The following is a 14,614-nucleotide window of genomic DNA, read 5'->3' on the forward strand; positions in this document are numbered from 1 at the left end:
AATGTTGTGTTAGCAGGCATGAAAACACTGTATTTATCTCCTTTTTATCTCCATCAGAGCTCTAAGGGTAAACAGGTGTATTGTCATTGAGCAGTAATATTTTGAAAGGAGGCTTTTTTTCTGAGCAGTAGGTCTCAACAGTCGGCTTCAGTAAACCATACTGTAAACAGATGTGCTGTCACCCAGGCTTTGTTGTTCCTTTTATAAAGCACAGGCAGAGTAGATGTAGCATGATTTTTTTTTTTTTTTTTTTTTTGAGATGGAGTCTCGTGCTGTCGCCCAGGCTGGAGTGCAGTGGCAGCGATCTTGGCTCACTGCAAGCTCCGCCTCCCGGGCTCACGCCATTCTCCTGCCTCAGCTTCCCGAGTAGCTGGGACTACAGGCGCCCGCCACCACACCCAGCTAATTTTCTGTATTTCTAGTAGAGATGGGGTTTCACCGTGTTAGCCAGGATTGTCTCGATCTCCTGACCTCGTGATCCGCCTGCCTTGGCCTCCCAAAGTGCTGGGATTACAAGCATGAGTCACTGCACCTGGCAAGATTTAGCATAATTCTCAAGGGCCCTAGGATTTTTGGAATGGTACATGAGCACTGGCTTCAACTTCAAGTCACCAGCTGCATTAGCCCCATATTTAATAAGAAAGTCAGTTGGTCCTTTGAAGCTCTGAAGCCAGGCACTGACTTCTCTCGAGCCGTGGAAGTCCTAGGTGGCATCTTCTGCTAATAGCAGGCTGTTTCATATACACTGAAAATCTGTTGTTTAGTGTAGCCACCTTCACCCATGATCTTAGCTAGATCTTGCAGTCTACGTTAGCACTTGCTGCTTCACCTTGCACTTGTGTTATGGAGATGGTGTCTTCCCCCAAATCTCATGAACCAACCTCTGCTGGCTTGGTTTCAAACCTTTCTTCTGCAGTTTCCTCACCTTTCTCAACCTTCATAGAATCGAAGAGAGTTAGGGTCTTCCCCTGGATTAAGAGAATGTTGTGGCTGGTTTCATCTTCTATCCAGACCACTCAAAACTTTCTCCCTATCAGCAATAAGGCTGTTTCGCTTTCCTATCATCTGTGTGTTCACTGGAGTAGCACTTTTATTTATTGATTTATTTTGAGACAGGGGCTCACTCTGTTGCCCAGGCTGGAGTGCAGTGGCACAATCACAGCTCACTGCAACCTCAACCTCCCAGGCTCAGGTGATCCTCCCACCTCAGCCTCCCAAGTAGCTGGGACTACAGGCACTCCACCATGCCTAATTTTTGTAGGGGTTTTGTCATGTTTCCCAAGCTGGTCTTGAACTCTTGGGCCCAAGCGATCCATCTACCTCCACATCTCAAAGTGCTGGGATTATAGGCATGAGCCACCACACCCAGCCAGCACTTTTAATTTCCTTAAAACTTTTCCTTTGCATTCAAGTTGGCTGTTTGGTGCAAGAGGCCTAGCTTTCAGCCTGTTTTGGTTTTGACATGCATTCCTCAAGAAGCTTAATCATTTCTAGAGAGAGATGTGCAACTCCTCCTTTCACCTGAGCACTTAGGGGCTACTGTAAGGTTATTAAGTGGCCTAATTTCAATACTCTTGTGTCTCGAGGAAGAGGGAAGCCCAAGGAAAAGGAAAGAAATGGGGAACGGCTGGTCAGTGGAGCAGTCAGAACACACACAACATTTATTAAGTCTGAAGTCTTATATGGGCATGGCTTGTGGCACCCCAAAAATAATAACAATAGTAACAAAGATCATGGGACACAGATCACTGTTAACAGATAGAGTAATGAAAAAAATTCAAAATAATGTGAGAATTACCAAAATGTGACACAGAGACATGAAGCAAGCACAAGCTGACGGAAAAATGGTGCCAATAGTCTCGCTCGAAGCAGGGTTGCCACAAACCTTCCACGTGTTGAAGATGAAGATGCAGTAAAATGAGGCGTGCCTGTGCCCACACACCTGGCCTGTGAAGTCTCCTGACTCAGTCACTTCAGAGACAAACATGGGGGCCTGTTACAATCCTCATTTTCTTATAAACAAAACAATCATGATTTGCCTGGAGAAGAGAAAGGAAACTAACCTTACTGATTGCCAAGAGCTACATACTAGGCATTTTTCTTCATGTTGTCTACTTTAATCCTTATTTAGCATTATCTTTTTATTTGTAGAAATTAAGAAAATATGATTGACTGCTTTGTTTAAAGTTCTGCTAGAACTTTGAAGGGTCCACTGGTCAGACTCAGCATCAACACCAAAACATTAAGTAGCATTAAACGGGAAAGCCCCCGAAGACCCCATTTTTCTCATTATTTGTAAAGATAAGGTCTTTAGCTCTATGATAACTATTATTTATTCAACCAGCAAGTTATCAAATATACAGATCTTTTAATAAAGTGCCTCTGTTCTTCACACAGCACTTTAACAGCAGTCTTTCCATGAGAGTTGGCTTTCAGTTTAGAAAAAATCTAGTAATTAAAAATCCAAAATTAGTGAGACAGTAAGACTTTCCCATCTCTTTTTTATTTTCCTCCTTACAGGAGGAAGAATTTCCCATCTCTTTTTGGCCACTGCATATTACAATAAGCCCAACAACAAAAAAGAATCATTAACTCAAGAGGAATGTATCTTACTCCAGTTTCCCGTAGGGCAGTTCAGTAGTTAGTTTCACCCCAATGAGTACTGACTACAGAAAGAAAGAAACGACGAAAAAATATTTTTTCAACCACATTTACTAGCTCACATAAATATTTTAAAACAAATCCATCCGTCTTCCCTTTTGGCTTCCTTGGCACAATTTATCACAGTTCTTAACAAACTACCATAAATATCCATAAGGGGAAAATGAATTTTAGAATATGAAAGAGAGGTTAATAAATAGCCAAATATGTCAACCATTGAAATGACCACCAATTTTAAGATTAAGCCCGATTTGCAACTTTTATTGAAATAAATGTCATCTATTAAAAACAAGGTTAATTTATAACTTGATCTCAACTTGTTTAATAGCAATTGAATTTTGACATAAAAATTGCAAAACTTCAACTAAAGAACAAATAAAACATTCAGACACAAGTTTACACTTCAAAAATTCTATCAACTTCAACAAATAATGAATGACTGTATATTAATTTACATTAGTCCTGTGGTCTAGAGTATGTTTTCCATTTAAAACGTTTTTAATAGATCTTCTGTATGGCATGGACAGCTTCTAGTGAGAATTAGTATATAGTCTGTTCTTGATGAAGACAACACTAGACAGATGTTGCCTGATGCCTGGATAATGCTGAATGTGACAAAACCAGCGAGACACATTAAGATATTTCTCCTTTTCTTGAACTGTCAGGTCAACCTAAGTAGAGATTAAAAACATACACACACAACACAGATGTTACATAAGCACAACTGTTAATATCACTTAAGTAGGAGATAGAAGTTGAAAAACAACAACATCAATCCCCCAAGAGCTCTCAAAAGCCAACATATTCAGATAGGAGTAAAAGTTTCAGCCCAGTGAACACTGACTTATAAAAGTTCTTCGTGTTCAATGTTATGTTCAGTACAAAACCTGATGTCCTTCCTGCGAAATATCAAGTTTTCAACAAATGCAAAATTTACACTAACTGAGGATTTGGAGGTCAAATAATTTGTTTTTTACTTCATTGGAAAGGAAGATAGATTAAGATAACAGTTCTTTCTCTGGTATTCTTTAGTAAACCTAAAAAAAGGAAATGATCCATTTCAAGTCAATATTGCTTAATATAAGGAGGGGCTATTTCCAGTGGTGTGTGACTCAGATGAAGGAGGCTGAGTAAATGCATGAGAACAGACCTTCATAATTCTGTTTGCAATAAAGCTGAACTCAATCTTTTAGTGAATGGAGCAGTTCACCCAATTTGCTATCAAGCTACAAGAATGCTCAGAGATTTGGTTAGAGAGAGAGATGTGATACAAACTGCAGGTGCTTATCATTTCACTGGGCTCAAATTCCAAAATAGGTGACTCAAAGACTTTTCTCTAAGATAAATTTTAGAATTATTGAGAGTTATCAGGTAAAGAGAAAACCAGTAGGGCAGTAACTTGCAGCCATGACCCCATGAATGGGTAGTGTAGTTCCTTCTCCTAAGTCACATTTACTTAACAGATAGTGCAAGTCTCTATAACGCTGACAGGAGTGTTTGCAGAAAGAAATAACTCAGCCACCCTACAAGTGGTACAAACCCCCCAGCAGCCTGCTTGTTGGGAGACATTTTTAGTGAGATGAATGTCCTTTGCTTATACCTGTTCTGCAGACAAACATTCTGCTAAGTTACCAGATCACCAAAGGTGAAGGATAAATCACTCCACATGCAATAATTATTACAGAATACAAAAGGATATTAACAATAAAATTAAAAACTAGGCAGTATTTTCTCATTAAATGTTTATTTGGACTCGTATTTGTTGGCTCGATTTACTTAAGTTGTTACCAGGGAGAATCTTCACTGCTTCAGTTTCATAAAAATTTAAGTTTCAGGTTTTAGTGATACATACTTAAGTCCTACACACAAGCTGCTCTAGCACATTATAAAAACATATTCATCTTGTTTAAGGTGTGTAAGGTTGTGTCTAATTAGAAAGATGTTACTATAACTGTCTCATCTATAACATAGTCAGTCCATGGCACAGAGATAAATAACACATCAGTCAAGAAAACTGGTCAAGTATGTCTTTTTTAATGTAAAAGTTTAATTTTTATTATGAAAATTCATGGTTTCACATGAAAGAATTACATTAGGCTAACTGGTAGATTCAAACTGAAAGGAGTATCTGCCTGTCAGGTGTGTTTTCATAGGCAGCACTTAATCTGTGGAATAAACTGAGCATCAGTCTATATTTCAAAAATATTTAGAAAAATATTTTGTAAAAGAGCATTTTGTTCTTTTTCTAAATCTTTACCATATATAAACTTCAGCAAGGACTTCAAAAGAAAATGTATGATTTATTAAAAGCTCAACCAGTAATAAACAGAGCTGCAAATCTAACAAGAAATGGGAGCTTTCTTACCAAAAATGAATAAACGAATGAATAACATTCAAAATCAACTTCGACAAATCTCTTTGCTGATAGTTAAAGCAAACAGATGTATCAATAAGTTTTACTCCAACTTGATTTCATGTCAGCTGCTGAAATATATGATGATTCAAATCTGACCTCTTTCTTACCATTTTAGTCCTTTCATAGCTCTTTCATTTCAGATAATTCTCCACTCAGCCATTTGGTAAAGCATTTCCAAACAACAGAGTACTAATGCTTGTTTATGTTCAAGTTGTTCACCCAGATTTTAAACTAGGTAAAAAGGGCAATGTTATGTGTGATATTTGTATTTCAGAACAGCATTTGGTGTCACTGAGGACTAGTATAAGTTGCTTACAGGCCTATTATTTAAAGAAATACTAACATACAGAACACAGCAAAATAAATATTCTCCAACTTAAACATTTTACATTTGGAGTCTCTAGAGTCAGGATTATCAACAGACTCACAGTAGAAAATAGTTTTTATTCCAAGAGCTCCTAAAGCTTCTAAAAATTCCTAATTTATTCCAATAATTTATTTATTATTATTATTTTTTGAGACAGAGTCTTACTCTGTTGCCCAGACTGGAGTGCAGTGGCGTGATCTGGGCTCACTGCAACCTCCACTTCCTGGGTTCAAGCGATTCTCCTGCCTCAGCCTTCCGAGTAGCTGGGACTACAGGCACATACCACCACACCTGGCTAATTTTTTGTACTTTTAGTAGAGACGTGGTTTCGCCATGTTGGCCAGGCTGGTCTCGAACTCCTGGCCTCAAGTGATCCACCAGCTTCGGTCTCCCGAAGTGCCTGGATTACAGGCATGAGCCACTGCACCCAGCCCCCTATTCTAATAATTTTTAAGTAGATGATCCATTTGACAATATTTTTAGATGATCTATTTTAAGAATGTACATTTATTCATTTTCCCTCAGGAAACTTTTGCCAGAAACTCACAGAGTTTTTCAAAAAGGATGAGGTTACGGTTACCACTTTCACCTCTTTTTACAGTTTAAACTTTGGAACTTGTCCCTTTGAGTCTGAGATAATTATGAATGACCTTGACTTGTTAACTCTGCTACTTTTTTGGAAGACATTCCCTATATAAACTTACTGTAAACAAAGAAATGAACAAATTTCTCCCCTCACCAAATTTACAGATTTTAAAAACTTTTCTGATGGGATCTCCCGGACTATTTCACTTACAACACTGGTTTTCCACCATCCCTTTCTAGCTCAAGTCCTTTTTCCTTTCTTACAACAGGAAACAATGCAATTGTTCTAGTTGCCATTTCCTGCTTCATGTTGATCTGCATGCCAGTGTGTCTATAGTGGTGCTTGGCTCTTTCTGCCTAATAATTCCTTTTAATTTATATTGGCACTCTATCATGACTTTGAACTTTAAAGCCAAGCAGATAATATTCTGAATCACTGATTTTCCATGAAGTCATGTGAGAAACACTTTAAGTGACCCGTTCCAGATCAGGGTGACACGCTGCTTTGCTACCTTTCCAACTGGCACCACGCTGCCGCCTTTGGGACATTCTTTAGGGCCAGTGCTCCTGGACTACTTTGCAGTTATTTCTTTTATTTTTCCTTTCCTTATAAAAGAACCACATGCCTCCAATGGTGCTCCAAACTTCAGAACAAAAGTATTTCAGTTGATAGCAATCTTACAGTCAAGCAGCACATAATATTACAAAGGATTTTAATAATCTTGAGTAACAGTCTGTTCACAGGGATGACTATCTCCTAGTGAAATCACTTTAAGAAAGCAGTGAGTCACTGGTGTTATAATAAACAGCCACACTAACAGGCAGTATAACAAAGGAAAGGCAACATAATATTCCTCAAACGGAGTTAAGATAGACCAGATCTTAGAATAACTCAGCCATGACTAAAATTGGGCTCACAATTAAACAAAATACAGTGGAATTATCTGATGACTCGAAGGTTCCTTGACTGCTGTTTTGTACACTGTGCTGATTACATATTCCATATTGAATAATGTGAACGAACAAATTAAGGAATGCATGAGGACAAAAATAAATAATATTGCCAAAGCAAACAAAGCACGAAGACCTGGTAAATATCAGCAGGTGGCCAATCTGCACCTCACACCCACCCTACGTTAACACCTAGAAATCATTTATTCCACATCTGTATGTATTTGTACCCAACTTAACTGGAATGTCATTTAACACCACAGTGCAATTCTGCCATTGTGTAGGTTTTAGTCTGTGAGGCCTGTTCCTTGAGAAGGTGTTTATTTCTGTGATTACTTTGCCTGCACTTGGACTAGAGTGGGAGAGATACTTTGACTCATGATAGGAACCCAAAAGGATGGTCAACAGTGATTTACATATTAATCTATTCAATTTCACTTTGAAAAAGATAAGGATATCTTTAACCATAACATTCTGGTCACGATATATGAAGATGACATACATTCCAAAATAGAAAATGTAAACACATACAGAATGCTAAATATTATTAATGTAACCCTAACTTTAACATGCTGTACTGAATGAAACACTTCTAACCTGCCTAAAAACCAAGTGCCCTCCAGTGCACTTAGACTCGTAATTAAATAACTTTGCAGCTAGTGCTATGAATATTTTGCACTATAGGATTATGACCTTATTCATTCTGCTGGCAAAGGAATTCCAAACAAGTTCCCTCCTTTTCAGGGTATTTCTTTTCCCTACTGCAAAACCTGCATAAGCTAGAGGAAAGGAACATTTAATTAAACACTTGGTTTATGAGTTGCACTTCAGTGTCATCTTTTTTATTTTTAATTAGATGTATAAATACTCTCCTTCTTAATGACAGCCCGATGCTACAGCAAGCCAGATCTCGTGGGTCTGAACAGACGTTCACTAGCCTGCTGGCTGTCATCACAAAGGATGACTGATGATATTTTTCCTAATACAAAGCTTAAAAAGTTAAATGTCAAAACATATGTCACATTTAAATATATATTTTGTAAAAAGCCAACAAGTTTGTTATTGTGGTTTTCAGATAGAAATTGTTCTTGGAGCCCTGTTGGGTAGCCATGCTCACAGCAGCACAGTCTCACTAAAATGAAGTACAGACTCCCTCAAGTTCAAAGACTGTGTTTAGGCTGCCACCAGGAGAGAGATGCTTAGATACCTTAGCAGCAAATCCTCTTTACCTTGGAGGCTTTTTTTGTTTTGAAATGAGGTAAGTTGTGCCTCATGATCATTTTAAATTCGAAAAGCTACTAAAACATATTGAACCTAGCATGGAATAAAAGAAGCTGGTAATCAATGTACTTCAGCTCCAATAAACTTTCTCCACATTTAAATAACATTACTTATATTACACTTTCACTACAAAGATAAAAAATCTGAAATAGGAACTATAAATAGGTACCAGTTGTTAAATATTGCTTTTATTTATTTTTTTAAGACAGGTCTCACTCTGTTGCCCAGGCTGGAATGCAGTGGTGCAATCATGACTCACTGTGGCCTTGACCTCCCTGGGCCCAGAAGATCCTCCTACCTCATTCCCCCAAGTAGCTGGGACTACAGGCACAGAGCTACCATGCCTGGTTAATGGTTTTTTTTGTTTTTGTTTTTGTTTTTTTTAAATAGAGACGGGTTTTGCCCTGTTGCCTAGGCTGGTCTTGAACTCCTGGGCTCAAGCTATCTACCTGCCTCAGCTTCCCAAAGTGCTGGGATTACAGGCATGAGCCATCATGCCAAGCCTTAATATTGCTAATCTCAATAAGCATTTAGCTGCACAAGGCACTGTTTTAAAAGCCAAGAGGGGATGAACAGAAATAAGACAAATCCTCTTTGGTCCCTTATTTTGTGTAAATTGAATCATACTCTTTGTAAGTATGGGGAACATTCATTCTACTTCACTCCTGTTGTCCCAATGTAATTATTAATAGGCCTCCTTTCACAGCCAAGTGTTTTGGATGAGAAATCATGTGGCCGCCCTATTTACAAAGAATATTTGTAATCAAACTTATCACAAGCTTTCCAAAACAATGAAAATTCCCTTAGATAGCCAAGGCCATCCAAATCTTCAGATATTTTTCTGACAATTTTATGATTCTGTATTCTACTTATCTGCCTCATTCATTAATAACATAATATTCTGACCAGAGATTAGCACTGGATTCCATTTTCTCTACTTCATTAATTGCTTTCATGTAAAACAGTCTAATTTCTTCAATAAGATTAATATGCCCCTGAAAATAGTTTTATACTTCTGTTGTCTCCCTCTCAAGTATGGCATAGTGGGCATACACAGTGGGCTCTCAATAAATCAGTTAAAACTCATAATAGTTTTACATTAAATTAAGGATCATTCTAAGCCATTACAATAATGTTACAGAATTTAACATAATCACTGAGGGATCTTTGAGGAACAATTCAGAATAAAGTCAAGTAAATTCAAACTGAGGGATTATAGCTTGAGTAGGGAACTAATAACTGTATCATGCATTATTACGGTATGTTTGGGGGGTGACGGGAAACTAAAAGGAATCCACTTCTATGACTGTCATGAAGCCCAGGAGTTCTGGAGGGAACTGCATTCCATTCTGAATTTTCTGGTTACAATCCCTGTCTTCTCTCTTCAACCTCAACTGAAAACCCAGACTCAAGAGGCCTCAATCTGTGCCCTCTTATTCTTGGCAAATGGCAAAGCCAACTATGTAGGAGGCTTTTTCAGAGGAGAAAACGACTTTGTTTTTCCAAAAGACAAACCCTCCACTTTGCTTTATGAGGCAGATAGCAGCCCCAAACCATGGACAGGTTGGGGCCTGCGCAGGCCTCAATTATTACGGTATTTTACAGTTTATAATACAAAGAGCTTCCCCACACATTAAGACACTTCAGTCAGAAGATCTGAAAGTTTGGCCCTTCCAAAAACTGAGCGCTGTGCCTTTAAACCACTCAAGTTTCCTAAGCATTAGTTTCCTTCTCTGTAAAAGGAGCCCAATAACACTGGTCCTATTTCCTTCTTAGTGATGAGGTACAGTGAGAAAGTATAGAGGAAACTCCTTGAAAAGCACAGAGAAATACGTTTAAAAATTTATTCAGTGTTTATGGAGGGGTGACTACCTACACATGCCAGGAATTACCTCAGACAATGGTGTTACAAATATGTGTTGCTACAATCATTGAGTCAAGCAGCTTATAATTTAGAGAGATTTTCAAAGAATTACAGTAAGAGTGAAACAAGCTAGACCTGAAGTGTATATGAGGTACAAACACACACAGAGGAAGGAGCACCTCAATATGGTTTAGGGGCCTGAGAGAGATGCAGCCTAGGAATGAGTGGGAACTGAGAGATACTTGGGAAATGCAAATGAAGTGGGGAGGAAGGGAAGGGCTGGGACCAGAGAACAAAAGGGAAGAGTAATGCAAGGACGCTGGATAGAAAGAGCCCAGCATACAGCAGGCTCTGGGGCACATGTTGTGGCTGAGAGAATGACGGGAAGGAGGATATAGCAAGGGAGGCAGGAGTCAGATGAATTAAGACAGAGTTTCACTCTTGTCGCCCAAGCTGGAGTGCCTTGGTGCGATCTCTGCTCACGGCAACCTCTTCCTCCTGGGTTCAAGCAGTTCTCCTGCCTCAGCCTCTGGAGTAGCTGGAATTTCAGGTATGCGCCACCACGCCTGGCTGATTTTTGTAGTTTTACTAGAGACGGGGTTTCACCATGTTGGCCAGGCTGGTCTCGAACTCCTGACCTCAGGTGATCCACCTGCCTTGGCCTCCCAAAGTGCTGGGATTACAGGCATGAGCCACCACGCCCAGCTAAGTTTTGTATTTTTAGTAGAGACGGGGTTTCGCCATGTTGGCCAGGCTGGTCGCAAACTCCTGACCTCAAGTGATCTGACCGCCTTGGCCTCCCAAAGTGCTGGGATTACAGGGGTGAGCTACTGTGCCTGTCTGAGTTAATTATTTTGAGAAAGAAAAAGACACGGTCTTGAGAAAGACTGCTCCAGGGGCCACCAAGCTCATCTCTTAACAGTCCATCCTCTTAGATGAACAAAAGATTCTAAATACTGGAACTTGGGCAATGTTATTGGGATCACAGGAAAAGACACATGTGAGAGGCATTTAGGAGCTGGAAATCAGGATCTGATTGACTGGATGCATGAGGTGCACAATGCACAAAAACGCATGAGTTCTTTTTTTTCCACAGGGGGAAAGATGGGTGTTGGGGTGATGGGGAGTTGAGCCAAGCTTGTAGGCAGAGAGATGGTCATAACAAAGCACATACTCTGGGGCCAAAGTGTCTGGTTTTTGGACCTCGTTCCACCACTTACTTGGGCAATCTCAAAGAAAACACTTGACTTCTCTATGCCTCAGTTATCTCATCTGTAAAATGGGGCTGATATTATTAGTGCCTACCCTATATGGCTGTTATTAGGATTAAATGAGTCAACATTTGTACAGCATGAAGAACAGTGCCAAGAACATAGTGAGTATCATGTCATCGTTCATGAACAAATTTAAAATAAAGAGACTGATCATGTAGGTAGTGGACAAGATTGAAGAAGAAAAAAGGAAATACAATCTGGAGCAAGATCCAGAAAAGGGGCAGGAGGCAGAGAGGAGATTCAGGTAAGAGGCCAGATGAATGGTGATATGGTTTGGCTGTGTACCCACCCACATCTCATTTTGAAATGTAACTTCCACAATTCCCACATGTCACAGGAGGAACCTGGTGGGAGGTAACTGAATCATGGGGGCAGGTCTTCCCTGTGCTGTTCTTGTGATAGTGAATAAGTCTCATGAGATCTGATGGTTTTATAAGTGGGAGTTCCCCTGCACAAGCCCTCTCTGCCTGCTGCCATCCATGTAAGACATGACTTGCTCCGACTTGCTCCGACTTGCTCCTCCTTGCCTTCTGCCACGATTGTGAGGCTTCCCCAGCCACGTGGAACTGTTAAGTCCATTAAACCCTTTTTCCTGTATATATATTACCCAGTCTCAAGTATGTCTTTATCAGCAGCGTGAAAATGGACTAATACAAATGGATTGGCCTAGGAAAAAGGCAAGGCTGAGACCAGGAAAAGGAGACAAGATAGACAAGGATGCACAATCAGGCAGGCTGGAAGATGAAGGGATTCAGATGAACAGCCTCCATTTTTCTAGCCGAATAATGGAGGAAGGCTCGGTGATAAGGACTAAAGATAAAGGAGGAGGGAGAAGGAAGGGGCTTAAGGAAGCAAGTGAAGGTTTGGAAGTATCCCTGGGAGAAAAAAAAAAAAAAGAAGCTGAGCCAGTATGAGAGCCCAGCTGCAAATGGATAGTAAACATTTTTAGTGGCAGTAATCTACAGTGTTGTAATTTCTCCAGTAGAGCTCAGCTTGGATCTTGGATGTAAGAATGAAGACATTTATTTGGACTGGCCAAGAGCCGGGAACTTACAGGGAAAGGGTGGTTACTATAGGGTAAAGCAAAGGAGCTGAAGATACTAAGAGGCCGTAGCTGAAGTTACACAAAAGAGGGTCTAGGTTGGGTGGGGAAGAAAGTATACAGATTTGGAAAAGAGGAGTCAAATTACATCAGACAGAAATTAGACACTAAGAGATCAAAAGAGCTAAGATAAGCGGTGTATTAGTCAGGGTTCTCTAGAGGGACAGAATTAATGGAATATATAAATATATAAAGGGGAGTTTATTAAGTATTAACTCACACAATCACAAGGTCCCACAACAGGCCATCTTCAGGCTGAGGAGCAAGGAGAGCCAGTCCGAGTTCCAAAACTGAAGAACTTGGGAGTCTGATGTTTGAGGGCAGAAAGCATCCAGCACGGGAGAAAGACGTAGGCTAGGAAGCTAAGCCAGTCTAATCTTTTCATGTTTTTCTGCCTGCTTTATGTTTGCTGGCAGCTGATCAGATGGTGCCCATCCAGATTAAGGTTGGGTCTGCCTTCCCCAGCCCACTGACTCAAGTGTTAATCTCCTTTGGCAACACCGTCACAGACACACCCAAGATTAATACTTTGCATCTTCAATACAATCAAGTTGACACTCAGTATTAACCATCACAAGTGGTTACACAGAAGATGGGGTACTGGCGTTAAGATCTAGAGGTGCAATGGTAGGAATATGGGGCCCAGGGGATGATGACAAAACCTAAAGTGTGGCTGGAGAAGTCACTGCTGAAGAAGAGCAGAAGCATAGGAAAAAAATCAAGGTCAAGGAAAAGGAAGCAGCTGAAAGGAATTCCTTTCATTTTTATCTGATAAGCTGAAAATGCAAATCTGATTTAAATTCAAGACAAAGTTTTTTTTATTTTATTATTATTATACTTTAAGTTTTAGGGTACATGTGCACAACGTGCAGGTTTGTTACAAAAGGCACCTTGTATAAAGGAATTCCTTTCATTTTTATTTGATAAGCCAAAAATGCAAATCTGATTTAAATTCAAGACAAAGTTTTAAAAATCATTCTCAACACTACAGAAAAAAAGCCAGTAACTATACAAATACTCACTATAAAGCGATGAAGTCCATAGTACAATAGTATATCTGCTAATGTAAAGTTATACCCTGTAAGGTAGACTTTATCTTCAAGATATGAATTAAGATCCTAGAAAAAAGAAAAAACAAATAAATATTAATGTAAAAAACAGTAATAATAAAGTTAATTATCATATCATGACTTAAAAGATTTAGGCTACTAGAAAACAAAATATTGCCATTTAATAAATTTACTCTTTGACATTAATATTCATTCAAAATCACAAATAATACGCCAGTCACCTCATTTTAAAAAAATAGGCTAAACATTACTAGCCTTAAATAAATAAGAAAACATTAGAAAATGATATTCAAAGTGCCATCTATGATCATTTTAAAGTCTAGCTTTTTGTTTTTGGAAATATTTTGTTACTCATGCTCATTAGTTACACTTATTTTTTCCATTAAAATACAAAAATTCCCCAACAATTTCAATCTCTTTAGAGAATTCTAAGAAACTCTATATACATGAAACAATAATTCACCCATTTCCCCTTGCCTCCAGGTCCTGGCAACCACCATTCTACCTTGTTTCTATGAATGTGACTACTTTAGATACCTCATATAAGTGCAATCATAGACTATATGTACTTTTGTGACTGGCTTGTTTCACTGAATATAAAGTTCCTCCATGTAGCATGCAGCACATGTCAGGATTGCCTTCTTTTTTAGGGCTGCATAATATTCCACTGTATGTACAGATCATATTTTATCGATTCCTGTGTCTATAGACATAGTTGTTTCCACCTCTTGGCTACTGTAACGCTTCTGTGAACAGGAGCATACAAACATCTCTTCAAAACCATGCTTTGAATTCTTTTGGGTATATACTTACAAGTACAATTGCTGGACCACATGGTAATTCCATTAATTTCTTGAGGAAGTGCTATTCTGCTTTTCATAGCAGTTGCACATTTTACATTCCCACCAACAATGCACAAGGGTTACAATTTCTTCATATCCTCACCAACACATGTTGTGTTGCTCTGTGGGATTTTTTTTGGTAGTAGCCATCCTAATGGGTGTGAGATGATATCTCACTGTAAACGTGATCTACATTTCCCT

General features: G+C 39.1%; 1 protein-coding gene across 4 annotated transcripts in view; it reads right to left on the reverse strand.

Annotated features, from left to right (window-relative positions):
* Positions 1-14,614, reverse strand: part of EEF1E1 (eukaryotic translation elongation factor 1 epsilon 1) — a 29,209-nt gene that overhangs the window by 3,342 nt on the left and 11,253 nt on the right. Inside the window, exons 3-4 of one of the 4 annotated variants that reach the window (XM_004043250.5) lie at positions 13,524-13,619; positions 1,632-3,332 (exon numbers count right to left, since the gene is read on the reverse strand). In XM_004043250.5, coding sequence (XP_004043298.1) covers positions 3,192-3,332; positions 13,524-13,619 — 237 coding nt within the window. In that variant the 3' untranslated portion in view covers positions 1,632-3,191. Of the gene's footprint in view, positions 1-1,631; positions 3,333-13,523; positions 13,620-14,614 lie in introns of those variants that run through there. The other 3 variants (XM_055390788.2, XM_019029161.4, XM_004043251.5) reach the window with 3 other exon arrangements.

Source organism: Gorilla gorilla, chromosome 5 (assembly GCF_029281585.2).
Source record: "Gorilla gorilla gorilla isolate KB3781 chromosome 5, NHGRI_mGorGor1-v2.1_pri, whole genome shotgun sequence".
Lineage (NCBI taxonomy): Eukaryota > Metazoa > Chordata > Mammalia > Primates > Hominidae > Gorilla > Gorilla gorilla.